The 27372-nt window shown below is 42.8% G+C and overlaps 1 protein-coding gene and 2 pseudogenes across 3 annotated transcripts in view; 1 reads left to right on the forward strand and 2 right to left on the reverse strand.

Annotated features, from left to right (window-relative positions):
• GFOD2 (Gfo/Idh/MocA-like oxidoreductase domain containing 2) overlaps window positions 1-27372 on the forward strand; it is a 44216-nt gene that overhangs the window by 14460 nt on the left and 2384 nt on the right. The window contains exons 1-2 of one of the 3 annotated variants that reach the window (XM_025889025.2): window positions 1866-1934; window positions 16052-16397. The exons of 1 other annotated variant lie outside the window; for it this stretch is intronic. In XM_025889025.2, the coding sequence (XP_025744810.1) occupies window positions 16139-16397 (259 nt within the window). In that variant the 5' untranslated portion in view covers window positions 1866-1934; window positions 16052-16138. Of the gene's footprint in view, window positions 1-1865; window positions 1935-16051; window positions 16398-27372 lie in introns of those variants that run through there. One more of the 3 variants, XM_025889024.2, reaches the window with a different exon arrangement.
• LOC112836978 (platelet-activating factor acetylhydrolase IB subunit alpha2 pseudogene) lies at window positions 18625-21550 on the reverse strand (annotated as a pseudogene).
• LOC112836881 (ATP synthase F(0) complex subunit C2, mitochondrial pseudogene) lies at window positions 23025-26073 on the reverse strand (annotated as a pseudogene).

Raw genomic sequence — 27372 nt, forward strand, 5'->3', positions numbered from 1 at the left:
ACACAGGCTGTGATTCGCTAAGCTAATGTCACAATCTGTTTTAAAATTAGGTTGAGGGGGGCCCCTGGGTGGCTCAGTTGTTGGACATCTGCCTTCAGCTCAGGTTGTGATCCAGGGTCCTGGGATCGAGCCCTGCATCGGGCTCCCTGCTCCGCGGGAAGCCTGCTTCTCCCTCTTCCTCTGCCGCTCCTCCTGCTTGTGCATGCATGTGCGTGCTCTTTCTGTCTGTCAAATGAATAAATAAAATCCTTAAAAAAATTTTTTTAATTAGGTTTAGGGCCCATTTCACTAAATAACTAGGGTCTTGGCCTCCCTCTGGCCACAGTGCTTTATTTTAGCTTTTTTAAAAGATTTTATTACTTTCTTTTTAGAGAGAACTAGAGAGCATTGGCAGGAGTGGCAGAGAGAGAGAGAATCTCAAGCAGACTCTATGTGGAGCTTGGAGACCTATGTGGTGCTCCATCTCACCACCCTGAGATCACGACGCAAGCCAAAATCAAGAGTTGGATGCTTAACCAACTGAGCCACCCACGTGCCCCTTAGTATATTTTATTTTATTATGTTTTTAATATTTTATTTATTTCTCTGAAAGAGAGAGAGAGTGCACAAGCAGAGGGAGCAGCAGAGGGAGAGGGAGAAGCAGAGTCTCCACTGAGCAGGGAGCCCAATGCGGGGCTCCATCCCAGGATGCTGGGATCATGACCTGAGCTGAAGACAGACGCTTAATCGACTGAGCCACCCAGGTGCCTCCCCTTAGCATATTTTATATGAGGATAGAATTACTGGAAAAAATTCATCCACAGAAAAATCTAGCCTCTTGATACTGGCTGGCCCTTTGGAATGTCTCAAGGGTCAGAGGTCTGTGGCAGTCTGTAGAGATGGCTCAGAGGAAGGAGGGATGCCCTGAGGATGCACAGCTTGGGGTGGCTGCTTGTGCTGGGGAACTCCAGGTGTGGAGTTGGTTCTGAGACGTGGTGAGGGTGGGCACTGAGTGAAGGCTTCTCACTCTTGTGGTATGCCAAGTCTTGTTGTCCAACCTATATAGCTATAACCACAAACTTACACATCATTTCTTACTTAAAGCCATTATTAACTTTACTTGCATAAAGAAATACAGAAGAATTCCTTTTGAAACCCCCCTTCCCTAGTATGAGTTGTTTGTGAGTGGTGAGGACTTACTTCCCTAACACCTGCAGCTCAGCAGCTTGCCCAGTTTGACATTGGTTAGTGGGAATTGCTGTCTTCAGAAACCCTTAGGAAATGCTGAGACTGACTAGATCATTAGCCTTAGCGTGAAGTTAATTCCTCAGGAAACTTACTCTCTTGGCTGCAGCCATTGTCTCTTATACTGTTGATATCTCCAAAAGTAAGCTGACGAGGTTTTTATGTTGTTTTTGAAAAAAGAGACTTTTAATTCACATAAATCCATTTTGTTTATGAATCTGAATCTTCAAGATGTGAAAACCTTGTTCTATGTTCTTAAATACAACAACTTATGGTGATTAAAAATTGAAGTTGGGCACCTGGGTGGCTCAGTTGTTAAGCGTCTGCCTTAGGCTCAGGTCGTGATCCCAGGATCCTGGGATCAAGCCCCGCATCGGGCTCCCTGCTCAGTGGGGAGCCTGCTTCTCCCTCTCCCACTCCCCCTGCCTGTGTTCCCTCTCTCACTGTGTCTTTCTCTGTCAAATAAATAAATAAAATCTTTAAAAAAATTTAAGTATAATTTTCTTACAATTAATGCACAGATCTAAAGTATTCCTTTTGATGAGTTGTTACAGTTGTATCACCGTGAAAGCACAATGCAACACAGAATATGGAATATTTCCATCACTCTAGAACATTTCCTTGTGCCCCTTTCCTGTTCAGTCCTGTACCCCCACCACCACTTCAGCCACCACCACTAACACCTTCTGACTACTATCAGTATAAATAAGGTTTGCCTGTTTCTATACTTCATATGAATGGAATCCTATAGTACGGTGGGGTTTTTGGTCTGTATGTGTGCCTGGCATCTTTCACTCAACATATTAAGATTCACAGATGTTGCATGTATTCATAGTTCATTTTTATTGCTTTATTATATTTCATTGAATGACTATGCCATAACTTGTTTATCTGTTCACCTATTGATGAACATTTGGGTTTGTTTCCACTTTGGGGCTATGATGAATAAGGCTGCTGTGAACATTTTTTATACATTTTTGTGGACATATGTTTCTGTTTTTTTGGGTGAATATCAACAAGTGGAGTTGCTATGTCATTGGGTTAATATATGTTTAACTTGATATGAAACTGACAGTTTTCCAAAGTGAATGGTTATACTGTCTTACACTCCCACCTACAATGTATGACAGTTCTGTTTGCTCCATATCCTCTCCAAACTTTGGTGCTATCACTTTTTTTTTATTTTTGCCATTAGTGGGTATCTCATTGTGCTTTTGATGTGTGTGTTCCTGATGACTAATGACATGGAATGCCTTTTCATGTGCTTGTTGGCCATTCCTGTATCTTTGGTGTTGAAGAGACTATTTAAGTCTTTTAACATTTTTATTTTTTATTTTATTTTATTTTTTTATTTTATTTATTGGGGCACCTCGATGGCTCAGTCAGTTGAGCGCCTTCGGCTCAGGTCATGATCCCAGGCTCCTTCCTCCCTGGGGAGCCTGCTTCCCCCTCTCTGTCTGCCCCTCCCCACTGTTTGTGCTCTCTCTCTCTCTCAAAATAAATAAAATAAAAAAAGATTTTATTTATTTATTTGACAGAGTGCGTGTGCGAGAGAGAGCACAATCAGGGGGAGCGGCAGGCAGAGAGAGAGGGAGAAGCAGGCTCCCCGATGAACAAGGAGCCTGGGATCATGACCTGAGCCGAAGGCAGACGCTCAACTGACTGAGCCACCCAGGTGCCCCAGTCTTTTAACATTTTTACAAGTTTGTGTTGTTCATTTTTTATTGTTTTGTAGGAGTCCTTCTGCATACAAGTTACATACAGTATATATTTGGCAAGTATTTTTTCCTAGTCTCTGGCTTGCCTATTCATTTTGTCTAATGGTGTCTTTGAATAGAATTTTTTTTTCCATTTGAAATACAGCTTATTAATGGATTATACTTTTTGTATCCTGTTCAAGAATTCCTTACCTGACCTATGGTCTTAAAAATATGTTCTGATATGTTTTTCTAGAAGCTTTGTAGTTCTGGCTTTTGCAGTTAGGTGTTTCATCTATTTTGAGTTAATTTTTGTATAAATAGTGAGAGAAAGAGGGGTCAAGGTTCTTTGCTATATGGACATCCAGTTGTTCCAACACCGTTTCTTTAAGAGTTTCCTTTCCCCCATTCAACTAATGATTTAATACTTTAGCTGAGGGGCGCCTGGGTGGCTCAGTTGGCTAAGCGGCTGCCTTCAGCTCAGGTCATGATCCCAGAATCCTGGGATGGAGTCCCACATCGGGCTCCCTGCTCCCCGGAGAGTCTGCTTTTCCCTCTCCTTCTGCTGTTCCCTCTGCTTATGTCCTTCTTCTCTCTCTTTCTCTCTCTCTCTCTCTCTGTCAAATAAGTAAAATCTTAAAAAAAAAATACTTTAGCTGAAAAACAATTGACTGCATTTGTGTGACTTGCAGGGTAAAGATAGTATTACAAGGCAGTAACTTTGTCTTTAGAAATCCCTAATGGCTCTTTTAGAAGCCTGGTGCTGAAAAATAGAAAGCATAATTTGTAATTTTAAAAAAGAATAGTTACAGAGCAAACTATTATAGATACATTTTTAAATAGCTTGGCTAGAACCACCCACACTCTATCCATCTGCAAGCTTCTGAAGAGCTGGATGCTTCTAATAGGATCAGGGAGACAATCTCAGAACAAGTAATGACACTTGAAAAAAACTGCAGCTAATCAAAAGAATTCTTTTTTTTTTTAAGATTTTATTTATTTATTTGAGAGAGAGAGAATGAGAGATAGAGAGCACAAGAGGGAGGAAGGTCAGAGGGAGAAGCAGACTCCCCACTGAGCAGGGAGCCTGATGTGGGACTCGATCCCAGGACTCCAGGATCATAACCTGTGCCAAAGGCAGTCGCCCAACCAATGAGCCACCCAGGCGCCCTAATCAAAAGAATTCTTAAAGATATACCGAGAGGTACTTAGGATAAATAGAGAATAATCTGACAGAGAAAACATTAACTACTCTGTTCCTCTATTATATTTCTCCTTTTATCAAAGACCTAGCTGCGTGGTGTGTGTAGGGGGGTACCTATCTGGAAAAAGCAGGGTCAGGGAAGGTAGAATACCCAGTTCTCACAACAGTTTTGTTCTCCTGATCCATTTGAATTACATCCCTAGGGTCTCAGAAAACTAGCAGGTGACCATCCTATAGCCCCATATACTATTCAATAAACTTTTGAGGCATTATGAAGCAGAGGGAGTTGCCAGAAGATGGGTGACATGCAACATCTGTCTCAGTTTTTAAAGGGAGGCTGATACTATTATTCCTCAGAAAGATACTAGAACATTTTATTAAACAAATGGCCTCTGAGCACAGGGAAAGACAACTGGTGAACACTGAAAGGTATATGGGTTTATAAAGAACAACATCATCTAACATTGATTGAGGGGTAATTGTGCCGGGTGCCTAAACTGTGAACAGTTGGTTACTGGCCTTGAGATTTTGGTCAGTTCAGACTCCATGTGTGTGCATTTGATAACAGTATAATATTTTAAGTTAGTTATTTTGGCTTGAAGACATAGCCTGCTAATCAAATTTGCATCTGATACAAAGCTGGTACAAATAGTAAACAAATATTCAAAAAGATCTCAACTGGTAAATAAATGCCCAAGTTAAATGACGTTTATTAGAGGAAAGTTTTAAACTTTAGTTCAGAAAAGCTAACTGGTACACCCATGTTCATAGCAGCATCATTCACAGTAGTTAAAATGTGAAGCAACCCAAGTGTCCATGGACACATGAATGGACAGGCAAAATGTGGTATCTATGTACAAATGGAATGTTATTCAGCCTTAATAAGGAAGGTAATTCTGACACATGCTACAAGATGGGTGAACCTTGAGGATCTGATACTAAGTCAAATAAGCCAGTCACAAAAGTACAAGTATTATGTGATTCCACTTATATGAGGTAGTCTACCTAGAGAGTCAAACTCAGAGAGACAGAAAGTAGACTGGTGGTTGCTGCGGCTTGGGGAGAGGGTGTTGTTGTCTAATGGATCTAGAGTTTCAGTTTTACAAGGTAAAAAGAGTTCTGTGGATGGATGGATGGTGGTGATGGTTGTGCAACAATATGAATGTTATTAACGCCACTGAAGTGTATGTTTAAAAATGGTTAAGATGGTAAATTTTATGTTAATATGTATTTTACCACATTAGAAATTCTAAAAAACCTGATTACACAAGTACAGAATATTTATTAGGCCATGTGAAAAATCCTGCTGTGTGTCAGGATGACATGGCTGTCTAAATTCTATAATGAATGTAAGCTGTGTAATAGGAATATAGTAACCAGAGAAAGAAGGCAAGACAAAGTATGCTCAGGATATGGCATTTAGTTCCGGGGTTCCTATTTGAGGGGGTTGTTGATAAACCAGAGAGCGGGCAAACCAGAGCAGCCTTGACCTTGGCTACTCTTCTGATACAGAGTATGAGGAAGGCCTGAGGTAATTAGGGAGTTCTCTCTGTAAAGGAGTGTATCAGTAAGCTTTAGCTATATAACAAACAATTACAACAAACATCACAATTCAGTAGCTTAAAACAAATATTATTTCTCATGATTCTTTTTTTCCGCCCAGGTTTATTGGTATATAATTGACATATAACCTCGTGTTAGTTGAAGGTCTACAATGTACTGGTTTTATTTTCTAATGATTCTTTGGGAGATCTGGGTGGTTGTTCTGGTCTGGATCAGCTCAACTGGAACTGGATGGCCTAGGGTGGTCTCACTCATGTAACTAGCAGTTGGTTTTGTGTCAGGTGGGGCAGTGAGGATGACTTTGGTCACATGTGTCTTGAGATCCAGCAGGATGGTCTAGGCTCATTCACATGGTGATGGTCCAAGACAACCCAAGAGCAGTAAGAGAGGACGCCTTCAGGCAGAAGTAGTTTTCAAACCTCTTGGGTCATTTTGCTCTTGTGCCATTGGCCAGAGCATGTGACATGATTAAGTCCAGAGTCATTGTGGGAGGTGATTCACTATCTGATGGCATGAAAACAAAAAAAGGGAGTTACTGTAGTCATTGTGCAAACAACCTACCACCACCTAGGAAGTTTAAAGGAAACATAAAAGTTTCATTAGAAACATCACAGATAGAGGCACCTGGGTCACTCAGTCTGTTAAGTGGCCTTTTGATTTCGGCTCAGGTCATGTCCTGGTCGTGAAATCGAGCCCCGAGTCAGGCTCTGTGCTAAGTATGGAGTCTGCTTAAGATTCTCTCCCTCAGCTCCTCCTGCTTGTGCTCTCTCTCTGAAATAAATAAACCTTAATAAATAAATAAATAAGGAATCATTCCTCACAGGTAGTTCCACAATGTAGAAGACTGAGGACTTCAAGTCCATCTACAGTAGAGTTTTCTAACTGAAATGGCCCCAGGTCAGAAGCGAGCCACCAATAAAGGGAGGGTCTTGTCATTGGATGTGTTGGAGAGGTCGTTTGACCTCTTGTCTTTCTGATCAGCTTGACCTCTTACATCCTGTCTTCAGGAAGCCTTTCCTGCTTGCACACCACCTGTGGCCCAGTTAATGATGGCTATTCTCTATGCTACACACAGATTTCTGTTGCTCTACCTATACTGAATAACAAATGTGTTTACATGCCTGTCTAGTCCATGAAATGGAATTCCTTGAGGGTGATTCACCATCTCAGTGCCAGTGTCTGCAGGAAACTCTGTTCCATCCTCAGGTTGCCTCCTGGTGGTCATTTGGCTATGGCAACTCCAGCCATACTGTCTGCATTTCAGACAGAAAGAAGGGAGAAAGAGGGGAAAAGGTGCTTGTCAATGGAGATTACCTCCTTTAAAGAACATTACCAGAAGCTCTACCAAATGGTACCTTCTTCCTATATTTATCTTTTTAAGATACATCTTTTTTTGCAGGAGAGGTTAAGAAATACAGGTTTTAGTTCTGTGTGTTGCATCTGGTAGAAAAGGATTCATAGGCACCTTCTGCCCAGGGTCTGACTCCTACTCAAGCTGCCTACGGAATACGTTATGCACTAACACCAGAATTCCCAGAATCTGTGACTCCTCACACACACAATGGGGTAGGGTGTTCTTTTTATCATAGGCCTGGCTACCTTCATGACTATATTCTGTCACTTGGAGCTCCTAGCTTCATAACCCATGGGTTAGGGCAGGGATCAGCAAACGTTTTCTGTGAAGGGCCAGATGGTAAATATTTTTGATTTTTGTGGGCCATATGGTCGATGTGTCACCTACTTTACTGTTGTATTACAGAAGTAGCCATAAATAAAGAAATGGATGTGTCTGTGTTCCAGAACTTAGAAAAATGAGGGCCAGACTGGATTTGCCCTCCACGTTGGGGAGTGGGTCTCTTCCTATGGTTTTGAAGAAGCTGTGGCTCCTTGGACTAGGCATACATACAGTAAGATAATATTCCACCAGTCTGGGAAGAGCAGAATCCACAAATCCCAGCTTCTGCAGAAGTCTCAATAAGTCAGGCCTTTTGGGTTCCCTGTTTCTCTTAATGACACTACAACTTGTCATTTTATGTTTGGAACTTCAGTGTCATTTTTAGGGGGTTCCATTTCATGAAATATAACTTACGTATCAGTAAATTTACTCTTTTTAGTGTACAGTTCTGTGGGTTTTGACAAATGCACACAGTCATGTAATTAACAGCACAGTCAAGATAAAGAACAGTTCCTTTACCACCCAACCCCCACAATTCCCTGTAGCTCATTGCAGTTGATGCATGCCCCCAGTTCCAACCCTTGGCAATCACTGTTTTCTGTCCCTGTTGTTTTCCTCTTCCATTATGTCACGTAAATGGAATCACACTGTATGGAGCCTTTTGAGTCTGGCATCTTTCAGTTAGTATAATGCACTTGAGATTCATTTTGTCAGTTGAGTGCATCAGTAGTTCATTCGTTTGCTTTACTGCATAGTATTCCGTTGCATTGGCATACTGTTTGTTTATCCATTCACCACCAGTTGAAGGACATTTGTGTTGTTTCCAAGTTTTGACAATTACAAATAAAGCCAATATTAGACATTAGAAAAATAGACATTCACATACAGGCTTTTGTGTGAATATAAGTTTTTGTTTCTCTTGGTAAATACCAGAAGTGGGGCTGCAAGGTTATATGATATGTATATATTTAACTTCATAAGATGACAAACTGTTTTCCACGGTGGCTATACCATTTTTTATTTTCACCAACAATGAACAGTTGCTTTATAGCCTTGCCAGCATTTGATACCGGGTTTTCGGAATTTCAGACATTTTAATAGGTGTGAAGTTACATTAAATAAGTTTCAGTTTGCATTTGTAGTTAATGCAGTCTAATAACTAACGACTGTTAATATGGTAGAATTATAGTAATTGATTCTAGAATGTTGAACCAACCTTGCCTTCCTGGGATTAAATTCTCTTAGTCATGATGTGTTGTCCTTCTAACACATTGTTGGATCCCACTTGCTAATACTTTGTTGAGGATTCTGTGCCTGTGTTTATGGAAGATGTTGGTCTATAGTTCAGTGTCGATTTTGGCTCTTCTCTTCCTCCTTATTACCCCAAATCCTGTTGATAGGTGTCTGCTCCATTTCATTCCCTCCATCAAGCCCTCCTTGTCTTTTAGTTGATATCCTAACTGGTTCTTTGTCTAGAGTCTCTTAAATTCTTTTCCACCTAATTCACATTAAAAAAATGTAATGGTTCTCATTGCTTACTGTATTGGGGTCCAGGCAGAAAACAGCCACTCAAAGGGTTCATCGAAAAGTCTTTAATGAAGGGATTATTTACAGTGGTGTGAACAGTAAAGGAAACCAACCTACAAGAGATGGTGGAGCACCCCGGGACCGACTACCACTAGTCATGTTGCCACCTCAGGCACAATGGGAAAAAGGTGGAGATACCAGAACTCAGTAAAAGCTGTGGCCAGAGAAGAGGGGTCCTCAGTAGGTACTTTGACCCTGTCAAGGAACACAGGCCCTGCCAGAACCACATCCTGGTAGAGAGAAGGCAGAAAATAAATAAGTTCATCCTTCCATCCATTTATCTCTCCTCCTGGCGCTTCCCATTGGCTGAACCCATAGCCTGGAGCCTTAGAATTGGCCTCCGACTCCTGAGAGAGCAGGGCCAAGAGGGGATCAGGTGGAGAAGGTGGGGCACACCAAGCATATAAGCATACCCACCTATCAAAGCCCAAATTCCTTAGTTAGCGCTTGATGCCACCAGCTCTGGCTCCTGCACACCTTTCTGACTTGTTGCCCCCGAAATTTGGGCTGTGTTTTTTTCATCCTTTTGTGGCCACAGCCTTCCGTTAGGCCCTCCATAAAGGCATGATGTATCAACACTGGTTTGAGTGGTGGATCTGAGGCAAGCACTTGCCAAGCCAGACAACAGAATGAACTTTCCTGGCTCATACTTAGCACAAAAGAATGAAAGAAGAGTTGTTCCACACATACAAAACCTCTGTTTGTACAGAGGCTCGGGGAAGCTAAGTAACCTGCTCAGGGTTTCACAGTTGGTTATGGCAGCTCTGTCATATACAGCCAGCTACAGAACCCTGGAAAAGTTAGCTAGCCTCTCTGAGCTTCTGTATCCTCATCTGCAGAACGGGATTGTGTGGACTTAGATGCACTGTATGTTACACTAAACATTGTTTGGCCTGTTACACTTTACTGTATTTTAGCTCGGAGTATTCTTTATATTCCTACACAGGTTTTGAAGAGGAGACCTCTAAGAGAAATTTTTCTAAAATGATGTATGCAGTGCCTTACTATGGGCCCAGACCCTGTTATGAATGCTTTACAAGTATTAACTCATTTAATCTTTAACTCCCCTATCAGGTCGATACAACTATCCCCATTTTACAGATGAGGAAACAGAAGCACAGAATGATTTAAAAACTTACCTGAGGTTACCTAGCTGGTAAGTGGTATAGCTAAGACTTGAGCCAGGCAAAGTGGCTGCAAATTCCGTGCCTCTAACCTCTGTGCTGTCTTCCCCATAGCCTTGCAAAGTCCTGTCAGGGCACTTTCCACCCTTCAGTCCTGACCAGCATGTGGTCATTAGAGTGTATGGGAACTAGGCAGGGCTGACTTTATGGAGATCTTTGGAGGATACGAAAGGTATATATACAAGAATGTTAAGGGCAGGGAGTAGGGAAATTTTAGGGGTTAGAAAGGGTAGTCACTGAAATAAGGGAAACCAGCTCTGCCTGCCTGAACAGGAAATACCTAGTGATCAAGCCTGCCTAGCTTCATGCCTTCTGGCTTCCTCAGAGGCCAGCTGATGCCCCTTTATGGGTGTTGATGAAGCTGCCCTTTAAGTCACTGTCAGTAAAACAGAGGTTATTAAAATGTCCTCTAATCCGTTCTGTTATTTTAAGCCACCAATGCAAACATACACCCAAATATAACTAGAGCATGAAGAAATGAGGTGGGAGAGAGGAGGAAGTGTGCTCTGGGCATGAATTTAGAGAGAACATGGATCTCCTTGTTTATAGTGGCGTGTCACTCCTCTGGCTCTCATAGCTGTTGGTAATTAATGACCCACAAAACTTACGCAGAAGCTTACTTGTCTAGTGCTACAAATTTGACACTCTCAAGCTCCCAGAATGTCAATGATATGTAAGTAGCCAAAACAAAAACAAAACTGCAAATGCAGAAGGTGACCAAAATAGCTGAAGGGGAGAAGTCCAGGACACGATAATTATAGAAGATACTATGTGACTGACCTGTTTCTAACTAGAACGGAAGTCTATAAGGGCAGAATTATCAGCAAGGAGGAAAAAGACATAGCTGAGAGGTCACAGACATTATTCCATCATTACTAGAAAGAATGATGATTAGGATAAAACCCAATGGTAAAGTGCAGGGGGCAAGCCAAGATCCACAGCCCCAGAGAGTTAGAGACAGGAGGGCAGGAAGCTGATAAGGGTCTGGAGTTAGAGACAGCCCAAGTCATGCTTATTTCAGTGGTTCACAAAGGCACGGGTGTCCTTCAGGTAGCATCAAGCGGGATATACTGGCAAACCAACCCCTAAGATAGACATGTAAATTACATAGTACATTTGTATCTACACTAGAAGCAAAAGAGATGCTCAATCTGAAAATAAAATTAAGAAAACAATTCCAGGGGTACCTGGGTGGCTCAATCAATTGAGCATCTAACTCTTGATTTCAGCTCAGGTCATGATCTCAGAGTTGTGTGATCAAGCCCCATGTCAGGCTCCCCGCTCAGTGGTGAGTCTGCTTCTCTTCCCCTCTCTCCCTCTACACCTCCTCCTGCATGCACTCTCTCTCTCTAAAATAAATGAATAAATCTAAAAAAAAAAAAAAACAATTGCATTTACAATAGCATCGAACAGGGGCAACTGGGTGACTTAGTTAACCGTTAAGCGTTTGCCTTTGGTTCAGGTCCTGGGTCCTGGGATCGAACCCTGCATCAGGCTCCCTGCTCAGCGGGGGACCTGCTTTTCCCTCTCTTCCCGGCTCGCTCATGCTCTCTCTCTCAAATAAATAAAATCTAAAAAAAAAAAAAAAAAATCAAACAAATACTTAGAAATAAATTTAACCAAAAAGTGTGTAACTTACTCTGAAAACTGCAAAACATTGTTAAAAGAAATTAAAGAAGACCTAAATAAATGGAAAGGCATCCCATGTTCATGGATCATAAAATCTAATGTTAAGATGACCGTATTCCCCAAATTGATCTACAGATTCAAAGCAATCTCTATCAGAATCCCAGATTGACAAACTGAACCTAAAATTCATAGGAAAATGCAAGGGACCCTGAATAGCCAAAACAATATTGAAAAAGAATGAAGTTGGAAGACTCACACTGACTTCAGAACTTACTGTAAAGCTAAAGTAATCAAGAGAGCATGGTATGCATAAGGATAGACATATACAGCAATGAAATAAAATTGAGAGTCTCTAAGTAAATCCATACACTTATGGTCAACTAATTTTCAACAAAGGAGTTATCATTCAGGGGAAAGAACAAACTCTTCAACAAATGGTGCTGAATAACCACATGGGGAAGAATAAACTTGGATGCCCCTACTTCCCAATTTCTTCATCCCCGCTAACCCTCCCACTAATTTACTTTCTATTTCCATGGATTTGCCTGTTCTGAACATTTTACATAAATGGAATCATACAATATATGGCTTTCTGTGACTAGTGTCTTTCACTTAGGGTAATGTTTTCAAGGTTCACCCATGTTGTAGTTTGTATCAGTACTTCATTACTTTTTGTGGCTGAATAATACTATGTTGTATGGACATACCACTTTTTTTTTTTTTTTTAGGTAGGCTCTACAGGCATAGAGCTTAAGGTGGGGCTTGAACTCATGACCCTGAGGTCCAGACCTGAGCTGAGATCAAGAGTTGGACACTTAAGTGACTGAGCCACCCAGGGCCCTGGTTATATGGGTATGAAGCTCTGGAGGGGAATCTGGGCTTGTGCTGCAGATTTGGGAATCACTGGTATACTGATAAAGCTTTGGACATGAGTAGATAAGAGAGCATGTGGAGCAAGAAGAGAAGAGAACTTAAGAACTTCAGCATTGAAAGAAGTGGGGAGCCCGGAAGTGGCACTCAGAAATGATCAGAAAGGTGGATGTCATGGAGGGAGAGGGAAGAGAGGTATATCCCTAGTACTTGCAGTTGAGGATTGAAATAGTTACGGTGCATTTACTAAAGGAATGCCATGTCTCCCTGACAAATAGGTTGACTCTGATCTGTGAGGAGATGCAAGTGAGGCAGTGTTATGTGGATTAAAGTAGAACAGCAAAGTTGTACATTTGGATAAAACTTGTTAAAATTTGGGATTTGCGATGACCAAGTAAGATTTTTTTTTTTTTAAGATTCTATTTATTCATCAGAGAGAGAGAGGCAGAGGGAGAAGCAAGCTCCCTGCGGAACAGGGAGCCCTGTGCAGGACTTGATCCCAGGACCCTGGGATCATAACCTGAGCTGAATGAGCTGAAGGCAGACACTTCACTGAGCCCCCCAGGCACCCAAGATTTTTTAAAGGTAATTGGGAGACTAAGGAACTAGAAAGTATTTATAAAATTATTTCAAGTGGTACAGACCCAGTGGAAAACAGTGTAGTGGTTCCTCAAAAAATTAAAAATCTACCATATGGGGATGGCTGGGTGGTTTAGTCGGTTATGTGTCTGCTTTTGACTCAGGTCATGATCCCAGGGTCCTGGGATCGAGTCTCTCATCAGGCTCCTTCCTCAGCAGGGAGCCTGCTTCTCCCCTCTACCTGCTGCTCCCCCTGCTTTGCTCTCTCTCTGCCAGATAAATAAATAAAATATTTTTTAAAATAATAAATAAAAATCTATCATATGATCTAGCAATTCTACTTCCAGGTATATACCCAAAGGAATTGAAAGCAGAGTCTTAAAAGTGGGGGGGGGGTTCTTGAAGAGAGATTTGAACACCCATGTTAATAGCAGCATTATTTACAATAGCTAAAACATGGAAACAACCCAAGTGTCTGTGTACAGATAAATGAATAAACAAAATATGGTATATACATGGAATGGAATATTATTTGACCTTAAAGGGGAGGAAATTCTGACACATGCTTCAACATAGATGAACTTTGAAGACGTTATACTAAGTGAAATAAGCCAATCACAAAAAGACAAATACTGTATGATTCCCCTTCTGCGAAGTACCTAGAGTATAGTCTGATTCATGGCAACAGAAAACAGAACATAGGAACTCCTGGCTGGCTCAGAGCGTGTCACTCTTGATCTTGGGGTCATGAGTTCCAGCCCCATGCTGGGTGTAGAGGTTACTTAAAAATATATATATATTTTTTAAAGACAACAAGAAAGTTGAATGGTGGTTGCCAGGGGCTGGCAAGAGGGATTGGGATGAGGAATTAGTGTTTAATGGGTATGGAGTTTCAGTTTGCAAGATGAAGATTTTTTGGAGGTAGATGGTGCACAATCTGAGTGTATTTCATATCACTGAACCTGTACACTTAAAAATGTTTAAGATAGTAAATTTTATGTGTATTTTACCACAGACACACAAAAAAGAATTAAACTTGAGAAGAAAATGATAGTGACACAGCCTCATCCCTATAATCTGACTCAGTGGGTCTGGAGTTACTGGTACCTAACACACAGCCAGAGTGGAGACCCCTGGTTTAGCACATGGGCTGCTGTAGGGGGAAACTGGGTAACCCTGAGCACACCCAAATCTCATCTTGGTTTCCAGGCTGACTTTTGTTAGTTTTTTGTTGTTGTTTTGTTTGTTTTGTTAATTTTTTTTAACTTTTTTCATTTAAATTCAATTAATTAATATATAATGTATTATTGGTTTCAGAGGTATAGGCCTGTGATTCATCAGTCTTATGTAATACCCAGTGCTCATTGCGTCACATGCCGTCCTCAATGTCCAGACTTTAGTTTTGTTCTTTGTTTCATTTATTTTTTTTAAGATTTTATTTATTTGAGAGAGAGAGAGAGAGCACGAGCTAGGGGGAGGGGCAGTGGGAGAGGGAGAAGCTGACTCTCCGCTGAGCAGGGAGCCTGACTCGAGGCTCGATCCCGGGACCCCAAGATCCATGACCTGAGCCAAAGGCAGACACTTAACTAACTGAGCCACCCAGGAGCCCCTTTATTTCATTTGATAACCCTGTGATCAGAATGAAAAACCACAATTCATTGTAGAAAATTGGGCAGTTTGAAAAAGAAAAATCATCTATAATCCCATCAATTTGAGTAATCATTATGAAATTCAGGTGTATTCTGGTCCTTCTAATGTCATGTGTAAAATATGCTTACAAATAATATTATAGATACCCTTGTATATTCTCATTCACATATACTTTTTTTTATTATGTTATGTTAATCACCATACATTACATCATTAGTTTTTGTTACATATACTTCTTTTGTGCTTTAAAAAAATGGATATCATACTTCCTCTATTGTTTTGTTTTCCCCGTTTTCAATGAATATATGGTGATGTCTTTCAGGTCATTGAGGGCATTCTACTCCCCCGGTTTTCAGCTGCTTCACAGTGTTATTTATCTTACCCATTACTGTTTTGTTTTGCTTTTAAAGATTTTATTTATTTATTCATGAGAGACAGAGAGAGAGAGAGAGAGAGAGGCAGAGGGAGAAGCAGGCTCCCAAGGAGCAGGGAGCCCGATGCGGGACTTGATCCCAGGACCCTGGGATCATGACCTGAGCCGAAGGCGGACGCTTAACCATCTGAGCCACCCAGGCGCCCCCCATTACTGTTATTGAACATCTAGATTGTTTCCCAGTTTTTCACTTAGCATAGCCAATGTTGGACTGAGTATCTTTATACAAAAAATAACATTTTAAACTTCCTGTTATTGTTGCTAGTTTGGTAGTTGAAAACATTTTTTTTTTTTTTTTGGTTATTTTTTGTTTATAATGAATACTTGCCTCTGCTTTCTACCATGAAATTTTAAATTATAATCTGCATAGCACCTAGGTAGTTTTCTTCCAACTTGTACTGGTTTTTGTTTCCCCTCTTTTCCTTTTTCCAATATAATATCATAGAATCATGAACTTTTACAGTTATGACCCTGATGGTTAAGTGATTGGACCAGAGTCACACAAAACATTAAGGGACAGAACAGAACAGAGATTTGGGAACTCAGCTTTACTCGTTTTTCATTCTTCTTCCAGTAGATGGATATTGCTAATATCCTTAAGTCTCCATGGGAAAAGGTTTTGCAGGTTTTCATTTTGGAGCAGTATTGCATTTGTGCTTTTGTGGCAGAGAACTTGTTGCTTCCAAATAAGTCCAGAAGGTAGCCTCAGCTGAGTGTGCCATCCACTAATAGCCAGTATAATGCTTGCTGTTCCAGGAGCCATATTTGACCAGGACTGTGGGAAGGTCGTATTCATGCTGGAGGCTCTTGTGAGGAGATGAGTTGGTGAACAGAGAAACCGGCATGAAGATGCTCCCAGGAGTGGGCGTGTTTGGGACCGGCAGCTCCGCCCGGGTTCTGGTCCCACTGCTGAGGGCAGAAGGGTTCACCGTGGAGGCCCTGTGGGGGAAGACTGAGGAGGAGGCAAAGCAGCTTGCCGAGGAGATGAACATCACCTTCTACACCAGCCGGACCGATGATGTCTTGCTGCATCAAGACGTGGATCTTGTGTGCATCAATATCCCCCCTCCACTGACCCGGCAAATATCTGTGAAGGCTCTAGGTATGGACAGTCAGGCCATAGCAAGGGCAGGCTGTGTCTCCCTCTGGGTGGTCCTTGTGTGTCACTGCTCTCCTCTGTGCTGGGGAGGGCACACTGGGGGCGTGTTACAGCTGTGGGAAGAAATGCTCCAGCCTTCCTCACCTCCATAAGTAACTCCCTGAGCAAAAATGAAGCAAACGCCTTAAGAGGTGGCCTGTCACGGGCTAGAGATTATTACATGTCGTGCAGTGTGGTACTCGCTTTGGCAAAACACAGACATTTCATGCAATGTAAAGTTGGCCTATTTGAAGTCAGAGTTCAGAGACTTGGGCAGTAGGAAATTGATTGTGACTGACATGTTTGTTCTTCCATTTCCGTGGCACATAGCACCTCAGAGGAGAGGATGGTGTGTAGCAAGGCTGCCATTTCCCATGTTTTGTCAGTCCTTCGCTAGATAGAGCGCACACCCTTCCTGCCAAATTTTGCAATCTTGTGTGCCGGAAGGCAGGAAGGCTCTCTGCTAGGGTCCACAGGTCTGCCTGCTCACATCTCTGCCCCCTTGGGAAACAGTAGACAGGGCAGGGCTTACTGAGGTGTTCTGCAATTTCTTTTGGGCTTTTCTTCCCTGTCAACTGTAGGTGACTTTTTTTTCTTTTTCTTATGTAAATCAGAATCAAATTGAATAGGAAAACAAGCCAGTAAATATTCATCCAGCAGTTACTTTTTTTTTTTAATGCCTCCTCTGTGCCAGGCACTGTCTGGATGTCTTTCTGTACATTCAAAGCAGTGTTGGATCAGAGCCCTGCCTACCTTCAGATTTCACAGTTCAGTTGAAGAGACTAGAGATCACACACATTACAAAGTAGAAAAGAAAAGACTTAGGTAACAATTCAGGTGGCATATAATTAATTGACAGAGAAGTTGTTTTATGTAAGGTGATAGGAACAAAGTATTTCTCTGATGCAGTCAGAGATCTCGGGGCCCAGGAGCTGGTATGCCATCAGGCTTGACCACTCTTGGCCACTACCATGGTGGAGAGTCCAAGCTTCTGCTACTTGTCTCCCTTGTTCTGAGGAGAAAAGAATGTCTGTCACCTCTGGCCCAGTGTGTTGGTAAAGATAAATGCTCGTTGGAGTGAGCAAGAACATGAGTCTGGTGGTTGATTTGGCCAAATATTGTAGATGGTTTGTCTTTTTCAGAGAGCAGTGTCTAAAGATGTGTGACACTGGAGCTAGTCACTAGATTCTTAGGAGGGCAGGTAATGGCTTTCAGATTTAGTTTAGAAGTAGGTCTAAGCCAACACTTTAACAGAGGGCTAGTGCAAGGGGATCAAGCTACCGTAGTCATTTGATTTCTTGCCATCCTGTGGCATGAATGCAGGCTGGTGAGGCCAGGTAATCCAGAGGCAGTGTTCTAGAGGCTCTCAGTCTTCTTAGATTCTAGGGTTCCCACAGAAACCATCGCTAAGCTGTGTAGGAAAAAAGAGGAAACCCCAGGGTTTTTTGGCCAAAAACCTGCTGTTTTCTGATTACTGGTACAGGAAAACGCTGGACTTGCTTTTCATATAAACAGGAAGGACAGGGATGACCAGAGACTTGTGGGATCTTATGTCTCAGCCCTGGTGAAGCAGGGTTGGCTGTCTTTTCTCAGCATCTCTGTTGTTAGGAGGTAGAGGGTGTGAATGAGAGTCCTTGGTCTATTATAGGCACACAGGCCCAGGGTCAGGTTGGTGGGTCTGGGAGAGCTCATGTCAGCTGGACCTCCCCTCAGGTACTTGCACTCAAACCCCAAAGGAGTTGCTGAGCATATTGTGACCATGAAGTTCACTCCCTGTGTCCTTTCACTTTTTTAAAGATTTGTTCATTTATTCGAGAGAGAGAGCACGAGAACATGGGGTGGGGGGAGGGGCAGAGGGAGAGAGAATCCCAAACAGACACCCCGCACTGGGGTCACGTGCTGAGCACGGAGTCCTACGCAAGGCTCGATCTCATGACCCATGAGGTCATGACGAGCTGAAATCAAGAGTCCCACATTTAACCAACTGCGCTACCCAGGTGCCCCTCACGTTTTTTTTGTTTTGTTTTTTTGTTTTTTTTTAATTGAGGATTCTCACTTGACTTAAGCACATGTGGAAATGGCCAGGAGAGAACTCCTCCAGTTTTCCCAAAGTACTGGGTGTGAGTGTAGGAACTGCTGTAGACAGAACACCGTACTGAACTTTACATCAGACCCTAATTTTTTTTTAAGGTTTTATTTTTTTTTATTTTTTTATTTTTTTGCACATTAGCAATGGGTCAGACTTTTATTTAAAAGGCCAGTGGTTCAAATACTATTGCTCAAATAGCTCTGGTAGGTATTAAAATGTAGTAACACCCGAGGTTTACACACATAAGCAAAGGAGCTGAAGGCCAGCTCACAAAGGGCTATTTCATCCTTAGGAGGGAAGCTAAAAGCGCATGCTGCAGGAATAACCTAACGGGTTTGTTTGGACGATACTCCCGCCCTCTGACAAATGGAAAAAGACCTGGATAAGAATCGGTCTTTTTACACACAAACTTCTCTGCCCTCCTTAGAACTATGCCTCAGCTAAGGAAAAAACCTGTCCTGATAAACTCAAGAATCTGGGCTCCTAAAAAGAGAGGGAACCTTAATGTGAGAAACGAGTCTAGTAAACATCACATGTACTTTCTGTCATTAGTGAAGACATGATACATTCAGAAATGTATTAAAAAAAAAAAAGGACTAAAAATAAGACCAAAAAAATTCCTAGAAAGACATTTCACAAGAAAAACATCAGCCCAAGTTCTATCCCTCTCAATCAGAGGTGGCTCTTACACAAATCAGCAACCCCCTCCAACTCACAAAAGCACTGACACTTGCCTTGCAAGCAGAACATCGAACATATTCCTTAGTCGCTGAACTTGAATGTTAAGCAGAATCAGTGCAGAGCACATTTTAATAGGTTACTCCAATACCCACCTGGTCCAGTTTAAAATATTTGTTTGTAGATCCAGTTTGTACATATTCCAAAGGTATACTGAACAATAAACCATGTACTGTCGCATTATTTTTAAAATGGCCGTTCTTAAAGCTCAAGCAAAACATTAAGATTATAAAGAGCTCTTTCGAAAGAAATCCTCAGACCCTGAAAGTCAAACCAACCTAGTTCTTTTCCACTAAAATGGTGGGATCACGGTAGAATGCCTATTCTGAAGAGCAGCTCCATTTGTTTCCTCATGAAAAAGGCCAAATTTTTCTGGACTGATATAATTTTAAAAACTAAGCCAATAAAAAAATAAAATATACACCCTAAGATACTATAAAACTTGAAATAATGTCAGGGCTTATGGAATGGGAAATAGAGTTCTGGTTGCCTTTTTTTTTTTTTTTCCAAAAGAGGAAAGTGTAAAACATCTTGAGGGAAAAACAAACCAAACCAAACCAGAACTCCGAACCTGGACAGCACTACAGAGACTACGCACAGAGCACCACACGAGAATGAGCTGCACATCAGTACTATCATCATGAGAGTAACTGGCTGGGGACTTACACTTCCAGCAACAGAGCTCCTAGGTCAAAAATGTGTTAAAAGCCTGTAATGTCAACAAGGACCCCCCCCCAAAAAACAAAGAGGGGATGAGGGGAAATAGGGAGGAAAGGCTGCATGCGTGGGTCTATTATAGACATGATATTCAGCAGCATAAAAATAATACCCTCCATAGAGTCCCCCAAATGGGGCAAAACCTTTCTTCTACTGCTAAACATGGGAAAGATTAAGAGAGTGGAACAAATTCACTTGTTAACCATAGCATCTCCTATATCTGAATCACAAGCACGTTCAATCTGATGCTGTATGTTAAGAAAATGTTGCGAATACATAGGAGTAAAGCAAACTAAAAACAAAGGGCTAAATTATGAACTTTAAAAACTGGAAAAGACATCTGTATTAAAACCAAGTAGGTGTGGATCCTGATCGTTACTCTATATGACATAATCCATAGAAAGAAAGGCCATGAAAAAAAAAATCTTCATTTTGTTCCGTCCTTAGTCTCGATGTTGTCCTAGGAAAAACTGTGATAATTCAATGAGTGTGCCACACATACAACTAAAAAGTCCCCTTCTGGTTTCAAACGAATTTAAACAACAATCTTCCTTGGCTAATTTGTCTCCTGTGTCAAACCAACCTTCTATGTACAGGACCAGTTTAAATCCCTCCTCCCCTTCAAACACTAGATATGAACATCCAGGAACATTCTACAATGCAAAGTGCCTTAGGAAAGAGAAGGATTCTGTAGTGCCAGTGATATAACTGATCTGAGGAAGCTGGGGTGCAAGTAACACTGATGGGAGCCAGTCAGGCGATGGTGGTTTGTTTCTCCTCAGGGGTCTCCTCCAACAACTGCATGATCAGTTCATGCAGGGGTTTGCAGATCTTGGCGTAGCCCCCTCCCGTGAGGTGCAGAAAATCAAACATGTCGTGGCAGGAGATGGCACCGTCCGAGTGCACGAAGCCCCCGTCTGTGTCCAGGAGCTGGACGTTGGTGAGCTTCGGCAGGGAAACCTTGAGGAGCTTGTTCACCTTGGCATTCTTTTGCCTCAACGGGTTGGGCTTCTCACCTCGAGGTAACAAACCCAATACAATGATTTTGGCCTGTGGCTGCCTTGTGTTAATAAGTTGGATGATGGCCTCGATTCCACCTGCTACTTCTTCTGCTGTATTTTCATGGTTGTTTGTTCCTACCCAGACAACAATGACCTTAGCTTTAATATTCTCCAGTTCTCATTCTTTAGTCTCCACAAAACATGTCTTGTTGTATCTCCCCCAATTCCAAAATTCAGTGCATGAAGTGGGGAAGAAAGTTCTCGCCATATCTCATATTGCTGCATTAACTGCACCACGGAATCCCCCACAAACAGTACATCAGGCTCTTTGTCTTCACAGTCCAGGACAAATCTGTTGTGCTGAGACATCCATCTGTCATCTCCTTGAATATCTTCTGCTGCATGTGGAATAGCTGCTGGGTTTGAATCCCCTTGGCTCATTCTGTACTCAGGCAGAGGGTCCGTGCGGACCCCAAGCGGCTGCAGCGTCGGCGGGTGGCGCGTCTGTCGCTCGCTCAGTCCCGGCGGCCCCGCTCTGGCGCGTCCCTCCTCGGGCCCCAGCACCAGCGGCAGCCTAAGGTTTTATTTTTTAAGTAATCTCTACACCCAGTGTGGGGCTCAAACTCACAACCCAGAGATCAAGAGTGGCACACTCCACCCTCTGAGCCAGCCAGGTGCCCAACATCAGACCTTGTGATCTGATGTAATCTTATTTCTATCTCTTTCAAACTCTCTGGACTCCTGTTAAATAGGGGGTCCCAATTCCTGCCCCTTTTGGCCTTTCCAGCATGATATATGTATGACTGCTTCCAAATGCTGACCAAGAAAGACATTGGCATTACAACACAAGGGACTTCCTGTTGTCTGAAGCAGAAGAGCAGATTTGTTTAAGTTAAATTCATTTTATTTGTCAAGATTTTATTTTTAAGCAATCTCTATACCCAATGTGGGGCTTGAATTCACAACCCTGAGATCAAGAGTTGTATGCTCTTCCAACTGAGCCAGTGAGTTGCCCCTAAGTTAAATTCATTTTAAAAATAAATAAATAATAGCATTCTCCTCTGGATATTCATTAAATAAGTGTTCACTGAGTTGAATGTAGTGTACAAATGAAACTAAGCATTCTGAGTCATCTCAGATATGAAAAACTTTTCTGTAGGTTGGTGAACCATGTTTAAATTAATGCCTTGAAAGCAGGGCCCATTCTTCCCACCTATAAAACTCTGGAAGTGTCTGGTTCTTGTACACAGCCTAGATGGGAGACAGGACCAGCACATGCACTGATAATTGCAAAAATGTGCAGCATATTTAAAAGTCCTCAGAGTCAGTATCCCAAAAGACTCTCACTGCCATTTCACCTAACAGTGTATTCCCATGTATGAGTCTCTTTATATATGCATGAGAGTATATTTTTCTGTGTTTTTCCCACATAGATCTCACCCCCGCTTTTTTTTTTTGGTTTCCCTGTTACTGGATCTGTGTCTCTTGTTCATTGAGGATACAGGCTAGTGGGGCACCTGGGTGGCTCAGTTGTTTGGTATCTGCCTTTGGCTCAGGTCGTGATCCCGGCATCCTGGGATCGAGCCCCATGTCGGGCTCCCTGCTCAGCAGAGAGCCTGCTTCTCCCTCTCCGGCGCCCCCCTGCTTGTGTTCCCTCTCCTGCTGTCTCTCTCTGTCAAATAAATAAAAAAATTTTCTGGGCACCTGAGTGGCTCAGTTGGTTGAACATCTGACTCTTGGTTTCAGCTCAGGTCATACACTCATGGTTAGATCAAGGCTCTGCGCTCAGCAGGGAATCTGCTCGAGATTTATCTCTCTCCCTCTGTCCAGCCCCCCACCCCCCGCTCATGTGCATGCTTTTTCTCTTTCTCTCTCAAATAAATAAATCTTTTAAGTTTTTCTTACTACTACAGTATTTATTTGTCTTCCCTCTGTCAAACCCTGAGCCAACCACTTTCCCCAGACTGCCTGGGTAGGTATAGGAAAAGGAACATACAGGGCAGATGAGACACAGGCAAAAGACCAATGGGAGGTGGAGAAGGCTCCTCACGTGATGAAGAGGATGAGAAAGGCCACCATCATGCAAAAGAGCCCTAAGGCCCCCAAGAGGGTAAAACCCAGAATGGCGTAGGAGGAGAATTGTTGCTTCAAGGGTTCCTGGCATAACCAGTGATGAGGCTCCCAAGCACAGCCCCAGTTCCAGCTCCAGGGCCAGCTATGCCTACCATGGCAGCCCCAGCCCCAATGAATTTGGCTGTTGTGTCGATATCCCTTGAAATGGTGCTGGTTCAGAAGCTGTAGCTAGGAATAAGTAAGGCCAGGGGCCGTGGGGCTGCCAAGCTGCCGAGGCTCTCATCTGTCATTGTCGCCGGTGGTTAATACTGTTGCAGACAGTGATCAGCTCAACACATGAGAGGCGCTCCTAACCAAGAAGGAGTTGGGGACACCCTTGCACAGGTGGACATTTTCAGGGGATGAGGGGCTGTGGCAGGAGAGCTGCTCCCAATGCAGAGAAGACAGAGAGCATAATCCTCAAGTCTTTAAAGCTAGGGGGGGAAGATACAATTACTTAGCTATATAGCTAAGTAATACTTAAGACATACTCTTAATTCTAGATCAGCTTTGATCAGATCAGATCTTGAACCTGTGAGAAATTTATCACAGTCATCTAAAGACTATTTAGTTAAGGATCCTCCTTGCATTATGCTATGCTAAGCATTATAAAAGATAAATCTTAGAGACTGAGAAATACCGATAAGAGATTTGCAGCTATGAAGACATATATGACAATGGGGCGCCTGGCTGGCTCAGTCAGGAGAGCATGCCACTTTTGATCCCGGGGTCGTGAGTTGGAGCCCCACATTGGATGTAGAGATTACATTAGGAAAAAAAAAAATGACAGACTATATATTCTCCTAAAGTTTTTCATACTGGTCAGTAGTACTGTATTTTCTCCTGGCATTCACATGCATAAAATCGTAGAAATGTCAGGCCTGCGGGCTCTCTGGAGAGAGCCTCCAGTCCAGTGGTTCTCAGAATGTGATTCTCACACCAGCAGCATCAGCATCATGTGGGAACTTGTTATAAATCCAGATTCTCGGGCGCCTGGGTGGCTCAGATGGTTAAGCGACTGCCTTCGGCTCAGGTCATGATCCTGGAGTCCCGGGATTGAGTCCCACATCGGGCTCCCTGCTCAGCAGGGAGTCTGCTTCTCCCTCTGACCCTCCCCCCTCTCATGCTCTCTATCTTTCATTCTCTCTCTCTCAAATAAATAAATAAAATCTTAAAAAAAATAAAAAAATAAAAAATCCAGATTCTCAGGACCCGTCCTAGACATTCTGAATCTCTGTAGGTAAGGCATAGCAGTCTGTGGTTGAAGAAGCCTTCTAGGTGATTCTGATGCACACTACGGACTGAGAACCACTGATTCTAATCCAGCATCTTCCTTTTCAGTGAAAGAAATCAAGGCCCAGGAACATTAGGATTACATCTCATTACGTCTCAGTGCTGTAGGAAAAATTACATTTTCCTTGGCTTGTTACATCTTTAGATGTTACCTCACCTGTGAGGCCATAAAGGTTTTTTCTTTTTTTAAGATTTTATCTATTTATTAGAGAGAGAGAGTGAGCAAGAGAGCACAAGCCAGCGGGGAGCAGAAGAGGGAGTGGGAGAGGGAGAAGCAGGCTTCCCACGGAGAAGGGAGCCCAATGTGGGGCTCGATCCCAAGACCCTGGGATCATGACCTGAGCCGAAGGCAGACACTTAGCCAACTGGGTTGCTAGCCACCTTAGGCACCAGGTGCCTCCATAAAGATTGTTTCTTGCCCTCACTCTTATTGGTGGTTTCCCAAAACTCATTCTTGGACTTAGCCTTCAGAGGTGTTCTTTTCATATCACAGCTCTTTTTGTGGCATCTTATTTTCTACTTCTGTTTGACCCCCTTTTTTTTTTAATCTTCTTTCACCTCCAGTGTCATCCTTAAAGCTTTTCTATGAGTTCCTTAAAGGAGAGGGAGGGACCCTAACATGTTTTATTTCTCAGCTTAGAAGTGGTTCAGGAAAATGTATTCTAGCGTGCAAAATGCTCCAACATTTTTGCCACAGTTGAATGTTTTCTTAAATCTGTCACTAAAAGGGCACCTGGGTGGCTCAGTTGGTTAAGCGACTGCCTTCGGCTCAGGTCATAATCCTGGAGTCCTGAGATCAAGTCCCACATCGGGCTCCTGGCTCAGTGGGGAGCCTGCTTCTCCCTCTGACCCTCTCCTCTCTCATGCTGTTTCTCTCTCTCTCTCTCTCAAAAAAAAAAAAAAAAATCTGTCACCAAAAGGTTTCTGTGCCCAGTTCTTGGCACTAGTGTGCTTCATTAGAAAAACACTGAATTTGCCAACCCTTTCCCATGGGCTTGTGACATAACGAGATTATTACTCAAAGAGTCTAGCCCAGGGGCGCCTGGGTGGCTCAGTCGTTAAGCGTCTGCCTTTGGCTCAGGCATTTTGGGATCGAGCCCCGTGAGAGGCTCCCTGCTCCTCAGGAAGCCTGCTTCTCCCTCTCCCACTCCTCCTGCTTGTGTTCCCTCTCACTGTGTCTCTGTCAAAAAAAATCTTAAAAAAAAAAAAAAAGGAGTCTAGCCCAAATAATTTAATCTCTGGAACACTGGTCCCTGGGGACATCTTCTCTGACCACCCCCAGTCAAGGGGTATATGCTCTCATTTTACCATTTATATCATCTTCACTGCATTTATCACAAGTACAGTTCTACATGTATTTATATGGTAATTTGATTAATGGCTCTCTCTCCCCCTAAACTATAAGTTCTCTGAAAGTAAAGTCCAAACCCAGTGCTGTATCCCCAATGCTGAGCACAGGGCCTGACACACAAATTCTACTCGTGCATGCCCTGTCTGGTGGTGTGACCCAAGAAAGAGTAGGCAAGAGCGATTCAGTCTTCTGGCTTTCAAACTTCTTTTTCTAGTAGCAGAACCTTTTTTGTACCCCCCTCCCCAAATAGACTTCCTGGATTTTGTAAAACATAAAAGTCGTGCTCTTCCTGAGCTACTTCTCTACCTACTGTTTGAAGTCTCCTTTCTCTAGTCCCATGCCTCTAGATGGGCTAACAGGAGTGCTGTCGTCCTAGAGCTCTGAACCGGCACTGTGCTGATAGGAAACAAAGAGGTGTTCTGGGGCAGCCTCTCTGGGCCTCTGGTGTTCAGGGGCACCCAGTCCTGGGAAATCTGGGGAGTATGAGCTGGAGAAAGGGTTGTAGCTTGAAATTTGTTCACATTCCAAAAAATCTGAGCTAATAAGCATTCAGCATCCCACTCCCTGTTAACAAAAACCAGTTTCCAGCTTCTCTAATCTCTCCTTTGGCTTCCTAGCAGGAATGCTAGATAACTTAAATAAATACGTCTTTCAGCACAACCCAGGTTCTCTAAAGTTAAAGATCATGTACATTTGGCCTGCAGGAGCCTGTTTAACTCAAGATGGCCTTTAGCTCCCATACAGATAATACTATTGGGTCCTAAGTTCAAAAGCATTCCTATTGTTTGGGCTCAAGAAGGGAGGTCTCTCCCCCTTCTCTGACCTCTCTTGGCATGGAACAGAGATTTCTTATCCTGGTTTTAATCGTCACCAAGCTCCCAGAAGTCACAAGAGTCCTTTTCCCCCCACCCCATCTCCACTTTGCCCCATGCTGCTGTGTCCACCCAATGCCTGCAGTGAAGAGTTACAGCGGGTAGTTTCTGGGTTGGTCAGAGCTGCAGCCCTCAGATGGGGTGTTTGTGTCTGATAACCTAATTTCTTCATTATTTCCCTGGTCAGCCATAAATGTTCTGCAGCCAAGGGGCCAAATTGTCACCCAATACTGTGATTCTCCAGTACCTAATCCTAAAATCCCACATGTGTAGGGGGGATGTTGGAGACTGTCCAAGAGCAGATCATGATAACAACCAGGTGCTACTCTCCTTGCAGGGCCATCTCCTGCCAGACCTGAGTGCAAGGACCTCTCCCCTTGCTTTCTCCTCACCCCTACATCTGTGGAGGTATTAACGTAGGACTTCCATTTGAACCACCCCAAGCTCACAGGAGTATCCCGGTGTTGGTGTCTTGTGACTGCTCATACCCTCATGAGCTTTCATCTTAAAACATGGAAGAGTATCAATCCTTCTGCTTCCTAATATGGAATCTGCTCAGTTTTCTAGCTCTCTCTCTCCAGGGCTTTTTCTAGCCTTGTTTTGCTCTCTCAGTACATCCCAACTACAGTATACTCAGGACAGTCCTGACGACAGAAGGCATATTTTTATTCCCCTTCCCCTCCTACTACAGCCAAAAAAACATTTTCTCACTTTTTGACTACACTAACGTGTTGGACCAGTGTTTTTAGAGAACAATCTTTGGGAA

This window comes from Callorhinus ursinus, unplaced genomic scaffold (genome assembly GCF_003265705.2).
Source record: "Callorhinus ursinus isolate GAN/ISIS: 27379988/994484 unplaced genomic scaffold, GSC_fseal_2.0 scaffold37, whole genome shotgun sequence".
NCBI lineage: Eukaryota > Metazoa > Chordata > Mammalia > Carnivora > Otariidae > Callorhinus > Callorhinus ursinus.